The 13,913-nt window shown below is 41.3% G+C and overlaps 1 protein-coding gene across 3 annotated transcripts in view; it reads left to right on the plus strand.

Annotated features, from left to right (window-relative positions):
* Nucleotides 1-13,913, plus strand: part of GADL1 (glutamate decarboxylase-like 1) — a 573,172-nt gene that overhangs the window by 362,208 nt on the left and 197,051 nt on the right. Inside the window, exon 3 of one of the 3 annotated variants that reach the window (XM_012720584.1) lies at nt 7,118-7,317. The exons of the other annotated variants lie outside the window; for them this stretch is intronic. Within the exon in view, the coding sequence (XP_012576038.1) occupies nt 7,155-7,317 (163 nt within the window). The 5' untranslated portion in view covers nt 7,118-7,154. The remainder of the gene's footprint in view (nt 1-7,117; nt 7,318-13,913) is intronic. 3 annotated transcript variants of the gene reach the window in all.

The following is a 13,913-nucleotide window of genomic DNA, read 5'->3' on the forward strand; positions in this document are numbered from 1 at the left end:
TTTTTTTTTTTTTTTTTTACTCTTGCTTTCTATATGGAAAGATTTTTCCAACTTAAGATCATATTACATATACATGCTTATGTAGTTTGAGGTCTTTTTATTTAACTTTATTTCTAAGCATTTCTAATGCATCATGATCTCTACCTTTGGAAACATTTGTAAGTCACGTTCTTAATTTATTATGAAAACTACACAGTTGAGGGCTTCACCTTTTCCCCGCTGTTTTGTCCAGTCTTAGTTTAGAGAGGGTCATTTCACTTTGAGTTCAACATACCTCAAGCGTTCCTTCCACAATAATGAGTTTGCAGAAAGCCAGTCCTGCCCACAGCAGGCAGCAGGGCTCTCTGACAGGCCGGCGTGACAGCTAGTGTCCCCAGAGGCCATGCAGCAGGAAGAGCTCAGGAAATGTGTTTGGAAAGCACCATCGCCATGTGAGGTGCTCCAGGTTTGCTGGGAACCTCGGTCCCATTGAGGACTTTTGTCATTGGGGTGCAGACATACCTGAGGCTCTGCAGACATCTGCATGTGTTGGAGGCTCAGGAAGGCATGCTAATTGCATTTCTTTGACAACACAGATAGTCCATTTGCCTTGGACAGAAGCAAGAGCCTATGAGCTTGTAGGTAGGGAATGTTTGCAGACTTCATTTCAAGGGTGTCTGTTTTTCCTTGAGGACTTTATTTGCAATGATTACAAAAATTTCGATTATTGGTCGGTGAGTATTCTGTATCTTTCCTGTCCCCATCCCTGGGAAGAACATACCTTCCTGTTCCGGTGGAACTGGACTTGACTACATTGCTTGACCTGCAAGTTGCATTATGAAAGATCCCAACTTAGTCTTGAGCAGGCACCAGCTGGCCCCCTTGTTCTTGTTGCACTTCTGCTATTACCATGGGCAAGACATGTCCTGGGTAGTCTGCGGGGCCCAGAATAATGAGAGAGAAGTGGGGCAGACTTGAACCTGACTGTGGCTTCAGGCCAAGTGCAGCCTCCATCAACCAACAAGGCCACATGAGTGAAAAACAAGTACTTTTATTGTATTTTCTGAGATTTTAAGGTAGTAAGTAGCATGAAACAGCTTACTGATGAGAGCGTATCTTTCTTTTACAAAACTCACAGCTACGGACCTAGAATCACAGTGCAAATACTATCTCACATTTCGGGAGAGCTCATATATTATCCCTGCCCTAGATATTTCTGAGAACCTCAGGGGCTGGTTTGTATCTAGTCACAAACCAGATCAGAGAAGCTGCCCTATGCCTTCCTGATAGCCGTGGTGTCCTGACCAGAAGAACAAGCGTTGACATGAGTGTGTGTGCTTTAGGGCAGGGCTATGTCCAGAGAGAAAAACTGAAATCTGTCCATCTACATATTCATATCACATTCTGTCCTCAGGGCACTGAAGCAGCACTCCTATGTCTATGTGTCTAGGAAGGCTGTGAAAGCAAATTCCTTGTATGTAGCAATATAGGTACAGGTATCCTTGCTGCAAGATGCAGTGTGTGACTCCTGTCCTCATCACTTAACTAATGCGGTGACAGCACGCCAATTATTTCAACCTGCAAACCTCAACAATCTCATTTGCTAAATGGGAAGAATAATCTGCCCACTATGTCGGGATGCTATAGGCTAAATGAGGAAATGTTTATCAAAGCCTAGAGTGGTAAATACTTCCAGAAGGTCTGCTGCTCTCTTCCCCCACCTGCTGAGATTTGTAAAGGAAATAATAATGACATTCTTCTTTGCACCCATTTCTAAATCGACTGAGAAAGCTCCAAAAGGCAGCTAGCATCAGGCAGGCAGACTCTGGAAGCGTTCAGGCACCTGAACATCTCCCTGCCTCCTCTTGGTCATGGGTACTGGGGAAAATAACAGTCATCACCTTCTATTGGGTTCTTCTTTCCACAGAACCAAAGGACCATAAACATAGCGATGAAAAATGACACCAACTGGTGATAGATCTGCTAGTTCTGGACACCCCAGTCTGGGAGGGTTTCCTGAACTACATCAAGATGTTTCCAGCCACCAGTCCTTTCTGGTGGCTCTGGGGGACCATCTCGTTCTTTATCTTTTTATCCTCTCTATGCTACCTGCACCCCCTGGCTCATTCATCGCTTCTCCATTCTCAAAGCCCAAATGTTGGGTTAAGTCTTTTCATGTTGTTTTGCTCTGCAACTAACTCTTCTGCTTCTCTCTGCCATTTTTAAGAAATCTGTGAATACCTTGGGTCCACCTGGTTAATCTGGGATAATCTTACTTTAAGGTCAGCTCACTCATAATCTTAATTCTTCAATTCATCTTTTGTCATGTAAACAAATACATTAGGATTTGGACTGCTTTATGAGGCCTACATATACCCCATAGGGTTTTATTATGATTAAATATAGTATTATATTTAATATATTTAAGCCATTTGGAGCAGAACCTGGCACCATGTTAAGCATTATGTAAGGATTAGCTATTAATATTTCCACACAAAAGTCAAGAATATCGATGTTATTAACAAAGGGCTAAATTTCATTGTGTGAGATTCAGGCCGGGGTTTATTTTATTTTTTATGTTTTTGTTCTTTCTCCTCTGAATTAAACTTAAACACCCCGTCATAGGTAGACCCCCGGACACCTTCAGACCTGTTTCTGTAGACATGGGTCTGCCCGACATCCTGTGAAGTCAGGTAGAGGAATACCCCGTCTCCACATCCCCACTCTTAAGTTCCTCAGGACTCAAGCTGCTTTCACTCCACTTAGGTGAGATAAAAAGTTTCATGCAAATCATTTCACTTAAATGGTCATCACCTGAATAGAACCTGCTCCTTTGCAGAAGTTCCTAGAAACTGTTACTGTTCAACACCAGCTGGGAGACAGGCCGGGTGCATATTGAGATGCTTGCTGCAGAGGAAGTAAAACTTCGAAGTTGGACTGCCCTAGTCTGGCCTCTCCTCTCCCATTCTCTGCTCTCCTCCTTCCCCTGCCTCCTCTCCCCTCTCTGCCACCCCCACTTTTCCATTTCTGTTCTTAGTGGGATATACCTGTAAGCCTTTGGGGAAGTGCAAACAACACCCTGCATTTAATTTAGGTTTAGAGATAACCAGAAGTACTTTACCTCACTTAGATTTTTGGTAAACTTCTGAAAAGAAAATAATGGACAAATTGTAATAGCTATCTCAAAACTACTATTAGAAAGAATAGTGATGCAAAGATAAAAATGAAGAACCATGCAGAAAGTTCATTTTCAGTTCCGTTATCAGTTTACAAGCTATCTTGATCTTCAGTGTCAGCCTATCAAATGATGTGATGCTATAATCTATACCACAGTTATTCAAAAGTCAGGGTTTGTATTTCGGAGAGAGAAACATACCCTTCAATAAAACAATGTGATCCTTATATCTCTGTATGGAAAGGAAGCAAATTAATATGGAGAACAAAGATGAATCAGTGCTTCTCATAGTTTAGACTGCTGATTTATCAGTTCAGGGAAAGATTAAAAAAAATAATTTACTAGGTAGGGAATTCTGTTCAAAAAATTCTATTTTAAATGTCAGTACTGAGAAGATATTTACTGTACAGTTATAATTGCCCTTTTGATGCTAACTGAATCACTTCTTAGAAGGAGCGTAGCATTGGTTTTATATTTATTCTTCTAAAGCTGGTACCTGGGAACAGCTGTCGTAGACAGAATTTATGTGTCCCATCACCAGATCCTATGTCAAAGCTTTAATCTGCATTGTGGCTGCATTTGGAGCAAGGGGCTAATTGAGGTTAGATGACATCAGGAGGATGGGGCTCTGAGCCTATGGGATTAGTGTCCTTATAAGAAGAGATGCCAGAGGATTCTCTCTCCCTTTCCCTGCACACACAGGAAGAGGTGATCTGAGCACAGAGTAGTGAGCTGGTGCTCCATAGCCAGGGGTCTCCCTCAGGAACCAGATGTGCTGGTGCTTTGACCTTGGAGTTCTAGCCTTCACAACTGTGAGAAAACAGGTTTGTGTTATTCAGGCCTCCTGATCGTGATATTTTGTTATGGGAGCCACAGCAGACTGAGAGAATAGTTAAAAGATGTTTCCCTCAGCATTTTCTTATAGTGTTTGTAACAAGTTTTGCTCTTTAGTTCCAGGTGTGATATTTGTTGTTTCTGGGCAGAAGCTTGAAAAGCTCGTGTCTAGTCCCATACCTTTTCTTCACCCTGGTGGGCTAGTTGTGGGTTTACTCCATCTCACAGGCTGAAATGGAATTTACGTATGCCTCACTGGAGTGACCAGATGACCCGAGCACCCTCCATGTTGGATGTATAGCATGAGAGAAAAGGAAGTAGACATTTGTCAGGCTGAGGTATTTGTTAGTATAGCATTACATGGCCTGTTCTAACTGATGACATTGTCTCTGGGATGTCACTGCAGAACACAGGTAACAAAGGAGTTAATTCATAACATTCAAGGTCAAAACCACAAGACTCAGCTATACAAACAACACAGTTGCACAGCAGCTAAAGATCCAAGTCATCCTCCCCCAGACTAAGTTTTATCTAAGGATTATCTAGGAAAATATGTGGAGAACTGTGGGGAAAACAAAGAGCTTAGACACTGATGTATCCCTGAGTCCCCTCTCATTGTATATCTCTGAGAGACTTGGAAATTCAAGAGCTGAAGGGATTTGTGTCCCATCTGTAAAATACCGTGGGCCTAACTCAAGGAGGAGCAGATGTAGTCTTTGGAATGTGTTTAGATCATGTCTATTATTTTAATTCAGGAAATGAACACTTCTGCAAGGATAATTTAGTTCTTCACAGTAACAAATTTTCTAATTTTGTTGTGCAGCAAGGGTAACTGGAATGGGGACCCTTGAGGCAGAACCCTAATTTCCAGTAGTGTTTGCTTTTTTTCTTAGCTATCAAAGTCAGATGTCTAACGTTTGTTTAGCAAAATCAATGTGAACACTAAATTTACTTTATCCACATAGTCCATCTAAAGATTCTGATCCTTAATGCTGAAATATTTCAGCTTCGAGAACTTTGGTTACCAGATGACAACTGCCAGCACTCTTTAAAGGGTTAAGATTTCAAGCAAATCTAGGCATCCCCAGATCCAGTAGTTCCAGATGTTCTGCCACTTTGGAATCCCAGATTTCTCTCTCTCTCTTTAAAGATTTATTTATTTATGCATACAGGAACCGGGGTACAGGCAGAGGCATGGGGGGTGAGAGTACCTACCAGAGACAGCAGAACAGTGTATTGAAATACACTGCTGAGGAGAGCAGTGGGCCACACAGGAGAGGTCTGCTGCACCATGTGGGGCACATACCTGGCTGGGGATTGAACTTGTGCTGCAGTGGCTGCAGCATTTTATCCAGTTCCTCTCATCTATGAAGAATGTCCTAGGTGAGAGCTCTGTGTCATTATTTATGAAAACTTTTGTTCAGGGTGAAATAGCACCAATGTTAAATACTCGTGTGGTAATACACAGAATTTCCTTAAGTCACTTTTTTGTGTCTTTGTACCATCCCTGTCTGGTTTATAGTACAAAAACTATATACCATAGTTATATATATTACAAATATTGTTGATAAACATTGAGTTCTTACCTAAGCACTTAATTTATCCACGTTAGATGCTTGTCACAAGTACACGAGGAAGTTAATAATCTCTCCTCCATTTTGGAGGTTGGGAGACATTAAAGTTTGCCCAATTGGATGGAAATAATGTAATATTTCCATAATGTAATAATGTAATAATGTAGAATAATACCCAGGGTGCCAAAGTCAGAGTATTTAAGGGACCTGAGCTTCACTCTGAACGCTGGAGGGAGCCTTGAGAGGTTGGGAGGGCCAGCACCCTCTGTGCAACGCTGCCATCACCCACACACTGCCAACCGTATCTTTGCCAATTCTGTTGCCTGAAAGATGGAGCCAACTGTTACTGCTGCATTTGTTGGTAGCAGAAGGTGACAGAGCTGGAGTCTGAGGGCAGGAGGGCTGGCACACTTGGCATGCCAGAAGTCAAAGGGAGAGAGATTGAGCATCTTTTGCTTAAGGGCTTGGGCCTTGGGAAAAACAAAACAACCTGTGGCTTCAGCCTCTGATCCTGGTCTGCTAGGCAGGATGCTGACCAAGCCAAGGAGCCCCGCAGAGCCTCAGTCTTCTCATAAAACAGGAGTTAATGATACCTGTTTTGCCTTCCTTGCAGGATGATGGTCAAAATTGAATAACTTAAGCTTGGGGAGATTATGTTGTGAATTGTAAGATTTTACAAAATTTTGCTAATTTTTATCAGGGATGACCAGCAGGTGGTCTCCCTCAGGGTGAACACTGGGTGGGTGAAGGGGATTATGGGAGGTGTGGGAGGGCCAGGCTTTCCTGAGTGCTGAAGCTCCTGGGGATGAGTTTTGAGATGTGCTTTGTCACTGTTGTCATTCTTGGGGAGGAGGAAGGGACAGTGAGGTTGAGTGATACACTAGAGATGAAAATGGAAAGCATTTAATAAAGTAAAATCTTACCAGTTATAATTGAGAATGGGAAAACACTATGACAATATGCAAAAGGAACATCAAAACTTGTGTAACACACTCATTTATTCTTTCAACAGATTATTATAGATGCCCACTCTACATAGCCAGCAAGTTACTGGAAGAAAATATTTAGATTGCTGTTTATATTAAGTTGATTAACTGTCAAGAGAGATAAAAATATTTAGATAAATATTTGAAAGCTAAGACTAGGGGAGGGAGAGAGGGTCAAAGGGATAGATGGAAAACAAATAAAATTCATTGATGTGCTGTTAAGGAAATATATAGGGAGTAAAATGATGCAATAAGTCTAGAATTCTATGTAACAAAATACTAAACCAATACAAATAGGAACATAATTACTATAAAAAATGAATAGACTTGAGGGAAAAAAATCACCCAATTAAACAAGATTTTAAAAAAGTAAAGGAGAATTTCACAGTGAAAATGTAACAATGAGATTTCATGCGTATTATATATTATGTTCAGCAGAAGCTGTTTGAATGGAAGAAGAAATTGGCAGGCATACAATTTGAGAGCATTTCATTTGGAGTAGGTAAAAGAAAGAATTTAAATTATACAAGGTAAAGAAAGCTAAAGTAAATACATGGTTTTAATTTTAGGTAAAGAGGAAGGAAGTGGCTGTATCACCTCCCCATCATGCTCCCTTCTCTGGTCCTCCTGTGCAGCCTCAAGCACGTCACTTCTGGGATAGCTCTCGTTTTCATGAACAAGGGAGTCACCTGGTTTCATCATCTCTCATCCACTGGTCGTGAGAGTAGCTGGCTGGGCAAACATCTGCTTTCTGCTGTTGTCAATCAGGGTAGGCTAAAAAAAAATATCCCCTAATGTTGATGGCTGAGCTCAATGATTTAGTTCTTGTTATTGTAAAGTCTAATCAGAAGCTTCTGATTAGAAGCGAATGGCCTTCCAAATAGTCATATTAGGATCTGGGTGCCTTCTGTCCTATGCTGCTGCCACCCAAGGACTTCCTGCAGCCCTGGGGCAAGGGGAGTGGAGTTTTACACCCAGGGGCAGAGCAGGAATCGGAGGACTGCACAGGTATCCTTTGGCCCCTTCCATTCTAGCACTTGTCAGCTCAACTCCCCAGGTCCTCAGGTTCATCACCTGAACCTGCTCTACTAGAAATGCATTCACCTCCCTCAAGCAATGATGTATGAAGGTCAGTATAGAAATACCCTGGCTCCCCTGACTCTAAATAAATCTTGGGGTTGGGGGAGAGAAGGGCCCCATAATCTTTACCAGACTTTCTCATAGGACTAGCTGTTATTTTCCACTGTGGTGACTTGCTTAATAGCACACCCATTGTCTGTCGTCTTCCCTGATTCTCTTCACTCTTCCACTGGTGTTTTCTGAGATCACCACCCAAGTAAAGTACGCGATGAGGGTTTAAGTGGACTGAACAATACATGGGACCAAAAGGTGCGTGGCTGGAGGTGGCTTCAGATGTGACTGGATTCAGTGTTCAAATAGTATCTTTCGCATGTGGTTTCTCTCATCTCTTGGCTCCACCTTCTGATAGCAGATGCTGACACTCCCCAACACTCCAGTGTTAGGAAAATATAGCTGTAGTGACCTCAAGCCTAATGTGCTCTCCCTTTCACGTTGAAAGAGGAAGAGAATGAACTGCATTGTTACGTTTAAAAATAAAGACAGGTTTTCATGACCACATCACCAAATGTAAAGAAGGAAGCCCCAGTTCTTCCCAAAGCCAAAGCCTTGAGTCCCAAGAAAACAGTGCAGAAAGCTGTTCTCAGTCACACAAAAAGAAGAGTCTCACAGCACCTACCTTCTGGTGGCCCAAGACACTGAGGCTCTGAAGGTAACCCAGATATCCTCAGAAGAGAGCCCTCAGGAGAATCATGCTTATACACTCTGCCAGCATAAACTTCCCTGACCACAGAGCCAGCCATGCAGAGAGAGAGGACATCAGCCCACTTATCTTCATTAAAGGTGTCAAGGCCACCAAGCCCCAGATGACACAGGCTCTGCAGAACGTCTATGCCATTGACACGGCTGAGGTCAATGCTTTGCTCAGACCTCATGGGGAGTAGAAGGCGTAAGTTGCACTGACTCCTGACTTTGATGCTTCGGTTGTCACCAACAACAGTGGGAGCCTTTAAGCTGAGTCCACCTAGCTAATTCGAAATATAACATTTTTCAACATAAAAAAAATTAATTAAACAAGCAACTTTCCACTAGTTCTGTGTGGGAACGTGCCCTTCATGACCAATCACAGTGGGGCTGGTTGCACTGAGACGGCTGGCTTACCCCTGAGGCAGTAGTGCAAACTGTAACCTGTGCGCTGAACCGGGGGATGCAGCCATCTTCAAACAAAACCAGACAGTCACTAGAGGAGGTGGAGGTGGATCACAATGGCAGGGGAAATGTCTTGGAAAATCTCTTCTTCCTTTGGCCTCTGGCTTCTGTTGTCCTTGCATTTGCTGAAATGTCTGTAAGGGGTTCAAACACATGGTGATCTGGCAGTGCATGAGCAGTGGACTCAGGAGTCCAGAGTTAGAATCCTTAACCCACCAGCTACGTGACTTAGCAAATCTCTTCTCTCAGAACTTCTGCATCATCGCCCGTAAAGTGGAGCATTTGGACAAAAATCTTCCTTAAGACCTTTTCCAATTTTAACATGCTGGGTTTCTCTAAAGTCAATTGTTCAATTAAATGCCCATCTAGGAGGGCAAGGCAGTTAAATAAAATTTCCTCACTGGAACCAAAGCTTTAGAAATTTAAAATGTCAGTGTAAATTCTTTCCTGTCTATTATTTTCTTGTACTTAGTAGAATACCAAAGTGCAGTATTTTAACTAGGGTTTTACTGCTCTCTTGGTTAATCTTGCAGTGAAATTATACTGTTACATTGGGGACCACATCACCTATTTCCATAACAACAAGCCTCATAAGCCTCAAGTATAGGAAGATGATGGGTGTTAATATAAAATCTACTCGAAAGCCATTCTTCTAAACACTTTGCCCTTCCTTAAAAAAGTCATTTTAATCCATCTGATCATGATTTAGTTTCTATTGACTCATCATTTTTCTTCAGCAAAAGTGGCTGAACTTCCAAAAAGTGTTTAGGAAATAACTTTAGCATTTTCTGCCAACAAATAGAAAATCACATTTTATTTCCTTCTAGAGCAAATGGATTATTCTAAACTTAAAGATGCTAGCCCAAAGCTGTGAATACCTGGGCTATGGTCGTGGGTTTAAGCAGAGGAAATGTCTTCTGTTGTTGGAGGTGGGTGCTGGTGGGGCAGTGGCAGAGGTAGGAGACACGAGAGAAATGCTCACATCTCTGTAGCAGGTGCTATGATGTGTGTCTGTTGTGACAGCGGAGTCCTCCTGGGATTTGGACAGCATTGCTGGAGGAAGCCATTACCCTCTTCAGGTTTAGGAAACCTTGTGGTAGTTCCTTCTACTCCATGTCTGCAGGCAATGTGGCCCTTGGTGACCTTGACCTCTGCTTCCACTTGGTACATTGTATTGGCAGGAACTACTAGTGTCTTTGCCCATTCAACTCTGCTCAAGAAATGAGCATGTGAAGGTGAGTCAACAAGAAAAATACTGGAGAAAAGATTAGAAAAGAACCAAAGATTAGAAAGGCTCCAGATATCTAGGACCTGGCCTGGTTTTGACATTACATGGCTGTGGAATCCTATGTAATATATTAACCCAATTTATGCTTTAGTTTCCCTGACTGTAAAATGAAGACACTGAGCTACTCAGCCCTTGTAAGGAGAATGAACCACAAATGGTCACTGGGATAGTAGATAAAAATTTCAGCATATCACCCTGGTTTTGCAAGAAATGTATTTGTTTCTCCTGACTCCAAGTGATATTTTTGGGGAAGATTTTAATTGCTGAATATGGCAGTAACAGAGTCTCTGGCTCCATATTGGGACTTGTTCTTTATCAGGAGGTAGCATCTGTCTCTTTCTTGAGACATTGGGCAGAGTTTGGTGAGTGCTTCAACTATTAGGGTGTGGCAGAAGTGGTGCTATGTGACTGAAGCCCACATCCTAAAAGCCAAAGAGCTTCTTTCTGATTCTTTAACTCCAGCTACCACAGTGTTTCTAGGCCAGAGAGACCCTGTGCAGAAACAGAGATGCCTGAGGGGGCTCAGCTATTTTAGGCCTCATTTGTTGGAGTCATTTATTCCAGACACCAGTCTGGACTTTAGATGAGTGAACTTTAGATGACTAATTACTGCAACTAGCTGAGTGACCTGAATGAAAACCACCTTGCTGAGCCCAGGCAACACCAAATTTACATAAAAGGATTGGTGTTTTAAGCCCCTCATTTGGGGTGATTTTTTTTATGAGACAATAGATAACTTGACAACTTCTATATCCAATTTTATCATCTGTATAATGGGAAAATTAATCCATAGTTCATAAAAGAATTATTACAACTATATAGTCTGGGTTGAATTTTATTATAGGAATACCTTAATTGAAATGAGTAGGGCATGACACATCTTAAATGCATACTTTATTTTAGTTACCTTTTATCTTCTATTACATGGGATGGTATGCTTTTCTCCTCTCAAGACTGAGATTCGTCTGGGAAGGATCCCCCTTTGATTCTTTCACTACTATAATATACCAATGGTACTCAGTATTTATTGAACTATAGTTCTCGGTCCAAATCTCCATTGCTTCCTTGGCCTTTTGACCCATTTGTTGATTTCAGAACCTTGCACCTGTCCAATTGGGAATGCAAATAACCTTTGATGGACAAATTATACACAGACCAACTGGTGCCAGACATGTATCACACAGAGATTGTACCAAGTGAAAACACTTTCCAAATGGAAGTGAGTCTGACCTTGCCGTGAATGTCTCAGTATTAGAAGCTTCTCTTCTGGAAGCAAAAAAGAGAATTGCACAGGAGAGAAATGTTACATGTGTCACTTTGACATCACATAGAAATCTTGATAATCTCCAGTTGATATTTGCACATCATTAGATCATTATTTTGCTAATTGCTACCAAGGGTCCTTTTTAGTAGTTAGAATAAAAGTTTTATTCTTTCCCAGTTTAGTTAGGATGCATAATCCAGACTGATAGATGAGGACTGCATGGCTGTAGACAACTGACTCCACAAATCCTCTTAGCAGAGACTCACCAAGGGGAGCTTTGTGTAAACACCATGCTAAGAAAATAATACCTTCATTTTTGTTGCTGGTTGACTCCCACCCTTTCTCCTGGAAAGGGTTATTTCTACCTATTTAAATGACAAAGCAGCTAGTAATGAATAGTATCTAAGTCTTTGTCCAATGTCGAATCACGGAACTGGAGTTTAATAAATGAGAAATAATACTTCATTCTGGATCATTGGTCTAAGCCCTAGAATCTAAGTAGTGACTGTCTTTTCTGCATTCACTATCCACTGCTACTCATAACAAATGTGAAATAATATAATAGCCCTTTTCAAAATGATATCTTTTAGTTTAAATAGCTTTGCTATATATACACATGCTTTGGGTGAATGCAGTTATTTACAAGTTTAAATCTAGCTTCGTTTTGATAATACAGCATTATTCAACGATGAAATGACTAAATACCCTTTTTGTATGCCCTGTGAGAAACACATTAAATAGGATGTTTATGTGGTGCTTGTTTACCTGAGCAGGGAGCTCAAAGCAGGTTATGTGTATTCCATTTATCTCATTCAGAATCCTCAGGCATAATATAATAAACCCACCATCCTTTGGGGATAGTATTCTTCTCTCCATTGCCCTTTTTCTCCTCATTCCTGATACGCCTCCAGCCCCCTATTCTTACAGCAAATTTTCATAGTTTTCTTTTATTCACTTTTCTCCCTCCTTCTTTTGTCCTTTTCTTTTAGAATGGCTGCCTCCTTTAATAGGGTCTAATTTACTGAATAGGTCCTGTACTAGCATGTTAGTTAAGGACCTTTTTAATCCATCTGATCATGATTTTAGACCTTGGCTTAATGCTGTATCGCTTTAAACCTATAGACCTAAATAATTAGACCTTGGTTTAATGCTGTATAGCTTTACTAGCTAAACTAGTCACTGGAATGTATAAATGACATATACTAGCCAGATAAGAAGTTTCCATCAGTGTTGCTTGTTTCACACACACACACGCACACACTCACACACACACACAGCTTTAGCATAAAAATTAAGGTACACATTACCATATTTTTTTTTAAAATCAAGATCATGACAATAGAGGGCAAGATTTAAAGATATAGGGGACCTCCCTGGTGGCACAGCAGGTTAAAGCACAACGCTAAGATGCTAGAAGCAGCCACTTCACGAGTTTGATCCCCAGCCAGGGTGGTGTTCCTACATGGCATGGCACACCTCTCCTGACCTGCCCGCTACTCCCCTCAGCAGTGCATTTCGTCAATCTGCCTGTTCTGCTCCCCGCTCTGTCTCTAATGAATCCTCTCACAGTCTCTGCACCTCTGGCCTGTACCCCAGTTCTGTGTGCAGAAATAAATAAATCTTAAAAAAAAAAAAGAAAGGGTTTAAAGATATAGTTCCCAACACAGCCTGACATGGTCTTTTAAAAAACTGACTATTATTTATTCCTTCCCAAGTTGATTGTATTTCTGAAATAATCTTTTCCTAATGCTTTCTGTAAGGTTGACTCTGGTTTTTGCACCAACATAGCTGCTTAAAGATTGCCCACGGGTAGAAAAGCACATTTGTCATGCATATTTGCCATGGGGCCCTCACCTTCATGCTCTGGCAGCAGACCCTCTTCCCCACCTTTTTTCTTTATCAGAGGGGTGGCTTTCAGTTTCACCACGAGTTGCAGTTACAATGCCATGTCTACAAGCATGTTAGTGCTTCTGCTATTCGAACTGCTTTGACCTTTCTCATGATCAAATGTTTTGACCACAACACTTTCACATCAATGATACTACAACTTTTATTTTTTCTCATGGAGGAGATCAACTGTTCTCCCTTGTTAGCATCAACTTAGTGAGTCACTGGCTTTGATTTTAAAATGGTTAAGCATGGAATGACTAAGTTCTATCCATTTAGAAAACAAAACTTTGTCCAAAAAAAGTTGAATTTTGATTTCCTGTTGTATATTTTTAAAAGAACGAAAGAAGGGCATATTAAGTTATAGCAATGGGAATAAAAAAGTAACTTACAAATTTATGAACCCTTTTTTCCACTATCAGCAAAGGATGGGAGATTTTATCCTGATTTCCTCAGTTGTACAGAACCCCATGTCTTTGTTAGGATGTCTTTATTTTTAATTAACAGAAAGCTGATTCAAGTGGGCTTGAATAAGATTTGGTATCAACATTTCTGGAATGCCATGGGAGGAATGGACTGTCCCTCCACCCAGCACTGTCCCTCTACCTCTGATTCAGACTGGCCCTTCTGTTACAAGGTG

The sequence above is a fragment of the Condylura cristata genome, unplaced genomic scaffold, assembly GCF_000260355.1.
Source record: "Condylura cristata isolate star-nosed mole 26May11 unplaced genomic scaffold, ConCri1.0 scaffold00004, whole genome shotgun sequence".
In the NCBI taxonomy this organism is placed as follows: Eukaryota; Metazoa; Chordata; class Mammalia; order Eulipotyphla; family Talpidae; genus Condylura; species Condylura cristata.